This window comes from Lygodium microphyllum, chromosome 24, assembly GCF_053477565.2.
Source record: "Lygodium microphyllum isolate KBCC chromosome 24, Lygodium_microphyllum_v1.1.10, whole genome shotgun sequence".
In the NCBI taxonomy this organism is placed as follows: Eukaryota; Viridiplantae; Streptophyta; class Polypodiopsida; order Schizaeales; family Lygodiaceae; genus Lygodium; species Lygodium microphyllum.
In genome coordinates this window covers 6,995,054-7,010,203 of record NC_141158.1, presented here as the reverse complement: position 1 = coordinate 7,010,203, position 15,150 = coordinate 6,995,054, and the positions used below count along the sequence as shown (strand labels likewise).

Sequence of the window (15,150 nt, the reverse complement as noted above, 5' to 3'; positions counted from 1 at the left end):
AAACCAAAGTGGCTTTTATGGAGAGCTTTTGACCGGTGGAGATTGGTTGATAGCGGGCCTTGCAAATGTACCACCTTGAGAGGCTGTTGATAATCTCTAGTACCTCTAATAGCAATGTGGTAGATTTGAATATGTGTTAATTGGGTAGAGCCTCCAAGCCCACAACCACACACGAATTGGCCTCAATGCTGAAAATCATATCGTAGCATCTTCGCATTCTAGAGTATGTGGCATCCTTGGTTGCTTGATTGTCAATAAAAAGCATGTGAGGGGGTGATTCGGAGAGGGGGTTCTATGCGATGAAGGATCTTGCTCACTCCTCTCCAAACTGGTTGGGCAGTCTCACAAGACCAAAGGTCGTTGAGGGCAACCTTGCCAATCCGTGGTGTCTAAGCCAACCAATTGCCAACTGCTAGATCTTGATGGGCTAGGAGCCAAAGGAAGTCAGAGACCTCGGTTGGTAGCTATTCCATGGGCCTCTCCAAAAAGTAGGTTTGAAAGAGAATGTGATGCTATGCTTTGCTCAATGTTTGCTATGTGCAGGAGACCAATCCATATCATCCTACATCAAGTTGTGCTTGCCGATCCATGCCATGTAGATGAAGGAGCTCACTACCTTTTGTGATACATATGAGGCAAGCCAACTCTACTCTTTGGAAGTGAAGTATAACTCATACAAAGATCTATCCTTCGAGATCCATAGCCATCACTCTTGGATTTTGACCAAGTGATATGTGGGTCAAGCTTCCATGACTTGCCTTGGAGTCCCATGACTCGGATCCACCTCACAGAGGTCCGGAGGAAAAGCTAATCCCTACTATCCTCTATCCAATGCTACGATTGCCCCCCTCTTATACATTGAGAAAGTGTCTAGTGGGGCACCTCTGACTTTTCTTGCTACTTGGTGAGAGCTAGGTTGCCCCACTTCGCTCTTTCTTCTCATCGCTTGCTGAATGACCTCCAGCTCAACATCCTTGTAGATATCTCTCCAGGCGGAACGGGCATGTTTGGCCTCCCAAACAGCCCATTGAATATGTGTGCGCTCCTCAAGATGCAACTTGTATTTGTTTGATTTGCAAGTTCCATATGATTGGTTGTCTATGAATTTCATCCTGACAACTTGGGGGCCACTAGTCTAACATCATTGACAAGCTTTGCAAGACTCAAAGCAAACTACAAAGAAAGGATATTTTGCAGAGGATAGCTAGTGCTGTGGTGAAGATCCACTTGAAAAAGTGAACAACAACATGGAGAGCTAGTCCACTCATGGGCACTTTTATCCATCTTGTGATTGGAAAGCTTGGAATATCTCTTGCTTGGTGAAGGGTGTATGATGGGTACTTTGGTTCATCTTGTGATTGGAAGGCTTGGTATATATCTTGCTTAGTGAACAATGTAAGGAAGGATGTCAAAAGATGACGTACCAGCGAGACAGTAGGGTTTGCGGGGAGGAACACGGAGTGAACTCGGCAAACATGGAGAAGAGAAGAGAAGAGAGAAAAAACTTTGATGAATGGAATGATGAAGATCTGAATCATGAAGTGAATGTGATACAAGGGAACAAGGGTGCCGTAGCACAAGGAAGATGATGAAAACAGCCACGAACCACGAACCGCAATGTCCTCCTGAAGGGGTGTGAGGGTAATGGAGAGGTTGGAGAGAAGAGGTGATGGACTGAATGAATTAGCCGTAAGGAATGAATAAGAGAGTGGCCTATAAATAGGCACAGTTAGTCTAGGATGGCCCTCCTTTTTGGGACTGCAAACCCTAAACGCAAAATGCAGAAATGCAAACTGCAGGTGAAGGGTTTCTCAACACCCCCTCTTAGGCTCAAAAAGGGGAACAAGAGAAGAGAGAGATGGAGATGCAATGCTACATACTGAAGAATGCTCGTGTAGTAGGTGTCACTTGAACAATGTCCCTTGTGGAAAAATTGTTCACTTGCCCAAGCATTCGAGTACAAAGATGATGAAAACATGCAATGCATAGGAGGAATGCCGGACTTTGTGTGGTGCCGAGAACCATAAAGATATGCCCGTACTCGATCTCGGGAGGTGGCTCCATGCTGACCAAGTGACCAAGGCAAGAAGAGAAGAGAAGGAAGAAGATGTAGGGGATCCCGAAGATTCAAGATTTCCACCTGAAAGGTAACCTGCAGTAATGAACAGTAGACAGAGTGAACTGGAGAACCTGAAACTCAACCTCGGGAGAGAAGCCACTAGCTCCATGCATCCATGCCGGAAGGAATATGAAGGCCTTGTCACCAAGTCGCAGCTGAACCTCCGAGGTCCTGATCTAGGTGGTACCTGAAGATCCTGGGTATTAGTAGAAGAGATGACTGGTCGAAGATAGCCACCCCAACAAAGTAGAGGATGGGTGAAGAACTTTATGTGGAGTAGGGTCCCCTCTGAGGTGGGAGGTGGAGGGGCCCCCGCTAAAGTCGAAGAAGAAGTAGATGTCTCCTTTCAGGGCAAAGAAATAACATCCCCCTCTGAAGGAGATAGGGAATCCAAGAACTCATGGATCACGGACTCCGAAATGTTTGATAACGAAGGAAGTGCCGCCGGTCATGGCGAAGGTATCTAGGATGCTAAAGAGCTCCCAGAGGTAGCCTGATCTGAGTAGTGGAGGGTGGAAAAGGATGGGGCTCAGAAGGAGTAAGAGGGGGGCAACAGTCGCTGTCGCTCAGTGGAGTAGACTGGGTAGCCGAAGAAGAGGAAGGAGTTGAGTAGCCACTATCTCTCAAAGGAGCAGACTGACGAGGAGACGGTATCAAACAATCATTTTCTCTCGATGGAGCAGACTGTAGATCTGTAGGTCGTGGAAGCCACTGTACCTGAAAATAAGTGGGAAAAGACTACCACTGGCGTTGTGATGATCTCCAGGAGGTCGTAGCGCCAATCGATCCTCCATGTGCTCGAAAGGACTCGGTGTGCATCGGATGCGTCTTATTGCCTTGAGCATAGTGCTCTGATAGCTGATATAGAACAATCTCTGTGGCCCAGAAAGGAGAGGTGGCACAAGGAGTGCCTGGTGGAAGATGCATATACTCCACGGGGGCGGGGAGCAAAGGACGAAGTCGGCAAGCATCGGTGGTGTGTCCGGTGATGCCACAGTAGGAGCACCCAGTAGTTTGGTCATCTGTTGGTAAAAAAGCCATGGGTACTAGTGTGCCTTGTTGAAGAAGGAAGAGGTTAGCCACCTTGAACCACGAACCACAACGTCCGTCTCAAGGGGTGTGAGGGTAGTGTGAAGCACGAACCGCAATGTCCGCCTGAAGGGATGGGAGGGCAGTGGAAGGGCTGGAAGTGAGTTGCCAGTGGGAGGAGGATGCGACCAGTAGTAAGAGGTTGCAACCAGTAGAAAAACGTAGGTGAGGAGAGAGAAATACTAAAAACGCAAGCAGGACAGCCTGCAAGAGAGAGAAAGACTAAAAACGCAGGCAGCAAGACTGTGATGATGTGACAGGCTGTACGGCAGTAGGTCTGCATAGAAACAACAGTCACCTGGCTGGAATCAGCTCCAAACTGCGTGAAGAGGGTTGGAAATCAGGCGCCAGCTGATGGAGACAGCAACGGACAGCTTTGGCTTCGCTTTGCTGCAAACTGCGGCTGGAAGGCTGGAAACAAATACCAGACTGTAGATGACAGCAAGGGACAGCTGAGACTGCGATGTCCTCCGCGAAAGGGGTGTGGGCAGCAAGTTGAAAACACCTGAATTCTGCAGAAACGAGATTTTGATGCAGCGGAAGAAGAGAAGAGAAGTGGATGTTGAACCCGCCACCGGTCTTTGCCTTTACTAGAGTGGAGGATCTTTGCCACTATTTGAGTAGATCCAGCTCTGATACTATGTCAAAAGAAGACGTACCAGCGAGACAGTAGGGTTTGTGGGAAGGAACACGGAGTGAACTCGACAAACATGGAGAAGAGAAGAGAAGAGAGAAGAAACTCTGATGAATGGAATGATGAAGATCTGAATCATGGAGTGAATGCGATACAAGGGAATAAGGGTGTTGTAGCACAAGGAAGATGATTTAGATAGCCACGAACCACAAACCGCAATGTCCTCCTAAAGGGGTGTGAGGGCAGCGGAGAGGATGGAGAGAAGAGGTGACGGACTGAATGAATTAGCCGTAAGGAATGAATGAGAGAGTGGCCTATAAATAGGCACAGTTGGTCTAGGATGGCGCTCCTTTTTGGGGCTGCAAACCCTAAACGCAAAACACAGAAACGCAAAAACGCAAACTGCAGGTGAAGGGTGAAGGGTTTCTCAACAGGATCACATCTCCTCTGTGACTAGAGACATGACACACTTCAACATTTACTCCGTGGAAGTGAGCATGCGAGCCAATACCATATCTTATTGTAATAGTTGCCTATAGAAGTTAGTGGCAAGCTCCATCACTTGCTCTAGGCAAGATCTAACCCTCCCGTATTGATCTCAAAGGCTGCGAGTCTGGTTCCCTAATGTGCTAGGTCAATGCACTTGGAAGAACTCTCTACACATGGTGTCTCCTTTTTTCCCCTGGAAGGCTAGTAAGGTATGGTAATAAAAATCTGTCTTCTTATCCTTTATCCTTGCTATGATAGCTTGCACGCAAATCTTGCGTATTCGAAGGTGAGGTCTCTAGGGGACTTGTGTATCGATTGCTAGATGGTTGCTAAGTCATGACACAAGGCCCTCTCCTTCTCCCAGCACTCTTGCCTTGCTCGAAGAGCCTCCTCCTAGCATAGTTTTCTCGAATGTGGTCCCAAGGATTGTATCTCCTCCTTGGTAATCCCTCCCTCTTGCACTCAATCTTTGGTGCAAAGCTGCCTAGTTTGTGTCCACACCATTTCTTGCTCTTGAATCTAGGATTTAACAAGAGCACGGGTTGAGAGGTGACTACATGCTATTGTTTTCTCCTAGTACAAGTGCTATTGCTCGAAGTAGCAAGAAGCAACATATTGTTGTCCTTTTTTCAACAAAGAATGAGTATTGAGTGGCTTCTTCTACCCCTTGTGAGACCATTTGGCTTCAGAGATTGTTAGGTAAGCTTGGTTGTGAGTAGCCTCAAGCCACCAAACTTCTATATGACAATAAGAGTTCCATAACCTTGGCACAAAACCTAGTATTTCATGTGAGGAAATAGCATATCAAGTTAGATCACTTCATTTATAAGAAGACCTTGGATTGGGATATGGAGTATTGTAAGACGGAGGATAATCTGACACATTTGTTTATCATAGCATTTGCTTAGGTCCTTCTTTGTCAACATTCTAGATTCTCAAGACATGCTTTGTCCAAGATCAGAGAGGGGGTGTTGGAGATTTGGTCACCTCTGAAACGGGCATTGGGTCAGGTAGGGTATAGTGAACAACATCGTGTGCATAAGGGGCAAGTCATGTAGAAATATGCGACGGTGCAGAGAGACAGTAGGGTTTGTAGGGAGAAACACAATGTGTGTACGACAAACATTGAGAGAGAAGAGAAACTTAGAAACACAAGAAGAACACGGTGATGATGCAGGGAATCATGCTATGAAGAAAAGTTGATACAGTGGAGCCGAAGTTCAGAAGATGATTGCACTGTCTTGTCTAAATCAGGCGGCAACACCTGCGGGAATTTGCACAATGAAGGGAGTGAAACGCAGTCCTCAAGGTAGTGGGCTATTGAAGTAACTTGAAGATGAAGGGCAGTTGTTGAGGGAGAGAATTGCAGTCCTTAGATGCGGTTGGAGATGACGACGATGATCACCAAGTGTTGAGGGAGCGAACCGCAGCCCTTAGATGCCGGGGAGATGCCTTGGCTGCAAAATGCGAATGCTAGAGGTGTGTGAGCTGCCAAACATAGATGATGACAATCAAGATGTTGATGCCAGGTGTGTGGATGCTGACACCAGATGGAAGGAATGGTGGGAGGTTGCAAACGCAAACACCAATAGTCTGCGTGATGACACGTGTAATTGGAGAACCCCCGAATTTGCCAAATGCAACAGCCAAGTTGATGTTAGGAGTGGGAGAGGTGATTCCTAATGATGGAGATCCTCTGGAAATGCACACAAAAGCTTGTAGCCTGACGCCAGGATGTGGATGTTGTTGCGAAGTAGAGGAGTGAAGTTGCTAGCAGCTTGATGATGACACCAGTGTTGAGCTAAAAATGCATTAGCTTTACTTAAACAGCCCCAAAATATGCTTAATTAATGAAGAAACCTTGATTATTTAAAAGAAACGTGATCCTAGAGAGTTTCTGTATCCCATAAGCACAAACCCACTTGGGAGGGCCCAAACTCTCTATAAATATGTATGGTGCCCTCCATTCAGCCCTTATTCTTGTTTTTGCAGATTTCAGGTGTTTCAACTTGTTGCCCACATCCCGTTCGCAGAGGACATCTCAGTCGAAGCTGTCCATTGCTGTCTCCATCAATTGGCGCTTGATTTCCAGTCCTCTTCACGCAGTTTGGAGCTGATTCTAGCCAAGTGACTACTGTTCCTATGCAGACTTGTTGCTATACAGCTTGCCACATCATCACAGTCCTGCAGTTTGCGTTTTTAGTCTTTCTCTCTCCTGCAGTCTGTATTTTTAGTATTTCTCTCTCTTGCAGAGGCTGTCTTGCCTGCGTTTTTAGTCTTTCTCTCTCCTCATTGCTGTCTGTATCAGATCCAGTTTCTCACTGCTGCATTTGCTGGTGTTCGACATCCGGAGACCGCCTTGCTGCAATTCAGGATCCGTTCAGAGTACGACACACTCTCCAGCTCATTACCCCTGCCCTGATCCTTGAGATACAAGAGTTCGAGATACAATATTCATTCATTGCATAATGTGTTTGTTGTATGAGCATCGTATATTCAGTAGTCATATCACTTCATTCATTCATTGTGTTGTTCATTGTCTCTGAGTTACCCTAACCTAACTGTGTTCTTTTATTAGTATGTGCTTTGTTGTACTGTTTCTATTTATGTTTCTGTGTTAGAGTATTTCTTTACATGGTATGAGAACCTGGTACTCTTTGAGAAACCTAGGCCTTTGATTTGAAAGCTCTACACAAGAAGTAAGGACAACAGTAGGTTGAAATAACTTCGAACACAACAACACTGATTCATTCTCCAAAACCAACTATGTCGAGAATTGAGTGAGAGTGGGCTGATCAGCTTGCTCCACAAAGTTCCGACATGGTGGAAGACACTTTTGATTACATGGAAGAAAAGCTAGGCAAGCTGACCTCTGAAGAATACAAACTAATCATAGCTTATAGACAAAAGAAGATTGAGGAGGTCGATCGAAGGATTGCCCTTCAAGAAAAGCTTCTAAATGAAGGTATGCATGAATTTCTCTCTTCAGATGTTGCGCATAAATCTGATGATGTTGCAAGGCAGTCGAGACCTCCATCAGGGATGGTCCCCCCTCTTGGAGAATTTGAGATGGAGGCAGGACCAAAGCTTAGCACAGAAATCAGTAGACACTGTGAGAGTGAAGCACCTGTTATTATACTAATTAAAATTACTATATATTAGTAATATTAGAGGAAGAAAATAGATCCAAAACTCAAAATTTTCGTTCCACCTGGATCCTAGAGTCAAAAGTCTAAAGCCTCATACAAAAACATCCATTTCATCGACTCTTTTAGAAAGTAACATTCACGACTCACAAATCACAATTTATAGACTGTATAACATACAAATAATACATAATGCAAAGTAAAGGTAAAAATTGATGTTCATGAGTGGAATCCCTTTGGGGAGGCATTTGTCGCTTGAGGAGGTGGAGGCCCAAGGTAGAGGAGGAGGAGGATAAGAAGAAGAGATGAGGAGGAGGATAAGAGGAAGAGATGAGGTGGAGGTGGAGGTGGAGGTGGTGGAGGAGGAAGAGGTGGAGTAGAAGACATGGAGGAGGAGGAGGAGACACACCAGGAGGAGGAGGTGATGGGCTGTGCAAGGAGGGTGTGGAACAGACACATGTTGTAAAAGAAAAAGAACTTGCATGTTTTTAAATAAAAGAAACTCTTTAAATTTAGTTTTGCAACCCTGTTTTGTGAAATGAAACGGAGTAGGAAGAGATGGAGGAGGAGGGGGTGGTGGTGGTGGTAGTGGCGGTGAGGGCCACACAAGGAAGGTGTCGAAAAAACATGGGTTATAAAAGAAAAACAACGTTCATGTTGTTTTCATGAAAGAAACACTTCAAAATTTTTATCCATATTGTGATTTCTTTTTTTGTTTCTCACAAAATGAAACTAAACGTTTCATGTGTTTTGAGGTTTCACACAGTTTTTGGTTACTATGTATAATGAGAAGGAGCAGCATGAGCAAAGCTGGGAAGATGGTTACTATGTATAAAGAGAGGAGAGGAGGAGCTGTAACCATTGGTGCTGCTAGGGCAGCAGACAGGTGGTGGAAGCAAGGGCTGAGGGTGGAGACAGGATAGGCAGGTGGGTGCAGGGGGCAGGACAGCCAGGTGGAGCAGGTGGCCGCAGCAGCTCCAGGAACAGTACGGGCAGCTACAGGCAGTGGCGCAGGTAGCAGGTAGGACAAAGGTGGCAGGGAATGCGGGGGAGGCAGTAGGGATGTGGGGGGACTCTGAAAGTGGTTGTCAGCAGGAGGTGAAGGAAGAGCTTGTTGGGCCTTGAGTGCTTCTGAATTCATTTACAGACAATCGTTGGTCAGAGAAGTTTTCTTCACTTGCCTATAATGATCTCAATTCTGTCTTTTCATAGCCATATCAATGGTTGTACAGAAGTTACAGCCTGAAGCCTTCTAGATGTTGCATTCAAGACGTTGCAGCTGCAGGAATGTTTCCTCTTTATAAATGCGACTCTCTTATTGACCAATAACTTTTTTTTTGTTTAGGAGGTGAGAGTGCGGTTTGCTGGTTTTGGTCAAGAAGAGGATGAATGGGTTAATGTAAGAACTGGTGTTCGTCAGAGGTCATTGCCATGTGAAGCTGCAGAATGTGTAGCTGTTCTTCCTGGTGATCTTATACTCTGTTTCCAGGTAAATTTAGTAACCGTGAAGCTGATTGATAGCTTATCTTTGCATCTGCTTGTCCTATACACTGGTTTAGCAAATTGTTCAATTAAAATAGATCACAAGAGCAATTCCATGTTTTTGAAGAAAGAGTAGTTTCATCACTAGTGAAATGCTCATGTAGGCTTGCTATGAAAAGCTATATTGGGATGGCTAATGCAGAGTGTGATGCTAGAATGGCTAATTCAAGATTTTATTATCACAGGAGGGGAGTGAACAAGCCCTCTATTATGATGCACGGGTGAAAGAGGTTGAGAGGCGAAGGCATGATGTTCGAGGGTGCCGATGTAGATTTCTGGTGCAGTATGATCATGATGGTGTTGTGGTAAGAATTGAGCTTTTATCCATTCTCTGTAGGTTTTCTTGCTTTTCTGGTTTTGTGATTGGATATACAGCTTGACAACCAAAGAAGCTTAGTGGAGTATGGTCATCCATGCCAATCTACTGGGGTGCTGGTGGAGGTTTTTGTGAGAAATAAACTTCTATGCAGTTTGACTACTGAAGAAGCTTAGTGGAGTATGCTCATACGAATCTACTGGGATGCTGGTAGAATTTTGGTGAAAAATCAACTTCTATGCAGTTTCAGTGAGAATTAATAACAGGATAACATGGCAATCAAACACCTTATCTCTCTTGATATCAAGCTACCATTCTGTATAGCAAAACAGAGGTGGAGGGGTTTGAGTGCTAGCTAGGGAAGCTGACAGGAAGTATCCTGCTGGGTTGAGAGCTAGGGAAGTTGACATATGGCAGAGGGAAAAAGTATGGCAGGGAAGGAGGCAGATGAAGTAGTGAAGGTGAGAATAGGACTGCTGGAATCAATAAGCCTCAACTTTGAATCAGCCGGAAATCCAATGTTTAAAAGGGCCCAATTAATAATGAGGAGAGGAAATGGTGAAGCAGGAAACACCAGTCAGGCAGGTCAGATTATTAAGGATTGTAAGGGGAGGATGCACTTGATACTTAATATACATAATAATGTTTTTCTATTTGTTGGTGTGAAGACAAAGGGAGTGAGAAGGTGATATTTTGGGGGTTTCTAAAACTGTAAAGTGTTGCTTATTGATCACAAATTGATTAAAGTTCGTTTCCAAGGCTGACAGCTGCAAAAGCTTCTCTACAAAAGTGACCCTATTTTTTTTTTGCCTTCAATGTTGATTGATATTCTTGGTTCACTCTTTTGAGGGATTGCTGGCTTGAAGCTTCAAGATGTAATGTCCAGATCGTTACAACCTTGGTTCTAAAGCCCCATGTGTGCATCTCTAGTTTTCTGTAACCTGAGCAATTCAGAACTGATTATGGGGGCATTACCTCTCAATTTGTCTTTTGAAGTTGCAGGAAATAGTTCCACTGAGAAAGGTTTGCCGGAGGCCAGAGACAGAATACCGTTTGACTGGCAAGACCCCTCACTCTCCCAGGGAAAAGTCACACTTACCATTGCCAGCAGAAAGTAGTGCTATGATAGTTGATAATCGTTACCAACAACTGGAAAACAAGCCATCAGGTCTGTAGGATGCACCTTTTTTGTCTTACATAAGCCTAGTTAGCTTGTAATTCTTGCAGACAGCTCTTTGAACTAATTTGTCTGCTATGTTATCCTAACACTTGTATTTCCTTTTTGGCACCAGTTACAGTTGTTTGAAGTGTCTGTTGGTCAGTGCGCATTACTTGTTGCAGTGGTCTGCAGATGTTTTCTGGTTAGGTTGGATTAAGCAGAGAAATCAGTCATAAAATTGTGTTCCCTCCGCAACCTGATTGGACAAAAATGTGGATTAAAAAATCGCAGCTCCAGAACGGACAAAAATGCTGCTTGATGCAGAGCAATTGTACACATTTGTATAAATGAACCATCCAACTGACTCAAAAGAAAATTGTGTTGTTTTAGTGTTTCTGTTGTCCTAATTGAATTAGGTGCCAAGCTGCAAATTTTGCATCTTCAAAATTTCTGGAATTTGATATCATGTTCATACTAAAATTTGATATCATATCCATACTCAAATTATCTTCTATGCCTAGTGTTGGATCACGTTTTGACAATGCTCAGCCAGCAATGTTCTGATAGTATTCTGTAGCTTTTTAAAATATATTTAGTTGCACTCTTTTGTTCAGATATAATATGTACAGTACTGCTTTAAGTCAAAGTGATCACATCACATTTTAATGCACAGGACAACATGGACATCGTGTTCATGAGTGTCAACAGTCTATGGAACCACAATGTGATTGATAAGTTAAGTGTAGCAAAGACAGCTTGCAAGGAACATGTTAAGTACTGTTATGGTACACCTTCAAAGGTGCGTTTCTAGGAATAAGACAGTGATGAGATTTTGGATATGCAGAGAGGGAGGGATATAGTGAAGCATACAAGAGACCATGAAGGCTATCAAAGAACAATGTATTAAGATATCATGTGTGGTATACAGCTAAGAAAGCTGAGAACCAAAAGCTGAAAGCTTATTAAAAGACCAGCTTGAAGCTATGAGATGAAAGGTGACAAACACCTTTGTAAGGCATAGTAGCTGCTCAATAGAGCTTGTTATAGGCAATCCAAACACCTCAATGGTCAAATGTTTGCTTTCAATCATTAAGCTCCTCAACTTGCTCCTGCCTTTTGATTTGGAGAGGATGCTGGACAAATGGGCAGTTGAATGAGGTGGCAAAGTCATCATAGTGGAGTTCAAAAGCTGAAGCACTAAGTTCCTTTTGGGGCAAATGGGCAGTTTATCAAGGTATCAAAGTCATCATAGAAGCAATAAGTTGCTTTTGGGCTATAAAGTCTGGAGTAATTTTGATTGATGACATCCAACGAGGCTACAAGCAATGGAGGTAGAGGATGCATGCACATGCAAAATATCAACATATATAACACAATTATGTGCAGCACTTGTGAGAGTTGGGGTCACAATATTATCACCTTATCTACATTGGGATGAAGTGGCCATGATTTGGAGCACTGACCTTTTTTCAGCCCATCCACTCCAATACATTGGATTACATCTTGGGCTCCATTAAGGCAATGGGAGCTAATCAAATCCTTTTACCATTATCCTTTCCTCTTTTAGTATAGATCTTACCTTGTTATTCCTCACTAGTCACTTGATATTGTCAAAACAATGATTTAGGCAAAGATATAGTACACAACCAAAACTTCCAAGTGTATATTGATATATGAAACTACTACAATAGTCTTGATAGAGATGGGATTGATAATAATTAGGTACATAAGAAAAATAACTGAAGGAACCACATCATCTCGTAGACTCAGAAGTGTAACTACAATGTTGGCTTAGAGAGTTAGTTTATGCAAGTGCCTTGTAATCCTCGTTTGAATGATGTGAGATATACCTTGTGGTACCTTAAGGCCACACTTGATAATGATATCTTTTATTAGGATGATTCCATTGGTGCAATTATTTGATTATATGGATATAGATTGGTAGTGTGTTTGACAGAGTGTCCTCTAGTGCCCATATGTTTTTCTTTGGAAGTGGGGCTATGACTTGGACTAGTAAGAAACAACCCATTGTTGCATTATCAAGTAAAGAGGCTGTGTATAGGGGTGCTACCATAGTGGAGAAGAGGAGGAAGAAGAAAAACTAGGGTTTTCAACTTTCTATCTTGTGTGCATTCTTTGTGTTGTATGTCTTGCAAGAGCTCAAGATCCATCTCTCTATCCCATCTTTTCAAGGATAGCTATGGATTGTTATTCCCTTGGGGGACTCTCTCATTTCTTGGTTCTAGTCTTGGATCTTGGATCTATGTTGTGGGGCTAAGCATTTCATTTTGTGTTCCATTTCTTTGTAGTTGTCTTTTTTTGTTACTGTAGTTTCACCGCTTGGTGTTTGGTTTTGTTAGGATATATTTGTGGATTTGACACATTAGGTTGCCATATCCCATGGTCACTAATAAGATGAGATTTTAAAGCCACATTTTGCAGGATTTTGAAGCATTTTGAGGAATTATGCAAGTTGTTTAAAGTGGATAATGAAGATTCAAGGCTCTAATGTGATTCATTTTACAAAGCAACCAAGCCACAAGACATGAGATATTTAAAGATAAAGGTGAAGTGCAAGGCAAAGTTGAGTTTGAAAGTAGCAAAGAAGTAAGAAAATTAGTGGAGAAGTGTCAATCAACATCTTATCATTAATTTCACATATTTGGAGGAACAATTCCATGCCAAAATGCCTTAGTTTGAGTAGAAATGTTGTGTGGGTAGCTAGAAAGACCAAAATTTTGCTAAGATTTAAAGGGGTATGGACCAATTTTAAGGGTCCATTGACCAAAAGGAAAGGATATGTGGATTTTCACAATGCGAATCAATAAGCAAGAGGAGAGGGGGGTTGAAAAAACATGCCACGTTAATAATGATTTTCTAGTGATTGTTCTCCATCTTCTTTGCTTCTTGCATGTTTAACATACAAATGGAGCTTATTCATCAATTACTTCGCATTGATACCAATGTTGCTTACTGAAATGGAAGATTTCTTATGCTAAAATTTCAATCTCTCTCTCCTCCCCTCCATAGCCATAAGTGTGCATTCATGTGAGAGGAGGAGGACGGGCAATTGAGCACAAGAGATGCAAAGGACAAGCATTGGAGAACATTGCTAGAGCATTGTGGAGTTCATTTAAGTGTGTTAGTAGTAGCTGAATAAAGTATCAATACCCTTGGAACATCAATGGCATAACACATGGGTTTCGTACATCTCAATTTTTTAGTGTACATCATAAAATTTATGCATAGTTTTTAAATGTGATGGATTAATGTATTTTCATGGAATGAAATGGACATAGATATTTGATTTTGTTGTGATTTTTGGTATAATCTATTTTTAAATGCTTTTTCTTGCATTTAATAGCTAAAGAATTAAGGAAAATGCCTAAAATTTAGTAGCAAAATGTTAAAAAATACCAATGATTAGGAAACATTAGGGAAGTATCCCTTGAAACTTAAAAAAACTAATCACACACCAAAAACATCATGCTTTATCAAGAACATCATTTTATCATACAAAATTGATGGTTTGGTGCATGGAGATAGCCTCAATGTTGTCCATCGCAAATAACATAATGTCCTTCAACTTTACAATTTTCGTTGCCATGGCTTCTAGAGTCATATTGGAGATATTAATTCTTCATCATATTGGCAAGGATTCATGGTAGCTAAGCAGTTGTCGAAGGCATCTTGTTAAAACTTGGGTCATTATCCTTTGATGTTTTGGGTGTCTGTTGACTATCCTAGGAAATAATCCCACATTTTCTTGATTTCAAATAACATTCAAGTGTGTTTAAGTGTGTAGTATGCAAGCACTCTCTCTTTCTTTTTCAAACAATCTATGATTCATAAAATGACCAACTTATTGCACTTTAGTTAGTTTACGCTGAAGTCAATAATGTTGTTTCAATGGGCTTAGTTGATTTTTGACAATGAGTTCTCTTTTTTTGTCGTGCATTCTTATGTTTTGACATTTTGGTTCATGTTCAATTCTTAATATCTCACTTGCACAAGGGTGTACGCATATGCAATGGTGTGATTCAACCTATATGCCTTCGCCTATATGTGTGTTCGTGCAATATGCAAGGGTGAGCATGTATGGACGGATTAGGATAAGAATCCTAGAATGGATGTGTGGGTTGATGTGCATGTGTGCTATTTTTGGTGTGTGCAATGTGATGTTCAAGAATACTTGCACATGTTGTGGCAATAGGATAGGTGCACAAAGGCTAGTGTGCACATGCGCACAAGCACGAGGGTAGTGCACTAGGGGTTGATTACATATGCATAAATATGTGCATATATGGGCAAGTTAGAGTGGATGAGTGCACGGTGGGTGTGCACTAGTCTGTGTGCAAAATAGTAGAAATGATGCATTAGTGTATAAGGTGTGTGCACATGTGCAATGTGCACATACCTTGTGCACTAATACATAAGGTATATGCACATGTGCAATGTGCATTAATGCACAAGGTATGTGCAAATGTGCTAGGACACTTCCATAGTGCGCTAGGTTGTGAAGGGTGGAAACTAAAGCACCATTAGATGATGATGTATTATGGTTGAGAACATGTGCATCAAGAAGGTTTAGAAGACAAGGCTCAAGTGCACATGAACACATGCGCATGCACTAGTGCATGTAGGAGCACACTATGT

At 42.6% G+C, this 15,150-nt stretch overlaps 1 protein-coding gene across 2 annotated transcripts in view; it reads left to right on the top strand.

The window, feature by feature from the left end:
• The window catches only part of LOC148014818 (protein SAWADEE HOMEODOMAIN HOMOLOG 2-like), an 87,386-nt gene extending 76,327 nt beyond the window's left edge, over positions 1–11,059 (top strand). The window contains exons 7-10 of one of the 2 annotated variants that reach the window (XM_087664898.1): positions 8,823–8,966; positions 9,205–9,324; positions 10,338–10,503; positions 10,628–11,059. In XM_087664898.1, the coding sequence (XP_087521024.1) occupies positions 8,823–8,966; positions 9,205–9,324; positions 10,338–10,503; positions 10,628–10,641 (444 nt within the window). In that variant the 3' untranslated portion in view covers positions 10,642–11,059. Of the gene's footprint in view, positions 1–8,822; positions 8,967–9,204; positions 9,325–10,331; positions 10,504–10,627 lie in introns of both variants that reach the window. The other variant, XM_087664897.1, reaches the window with a different exon arrangement.
• Positions 11,060–15,150: the final 4,091 nt, after the last annotated feature.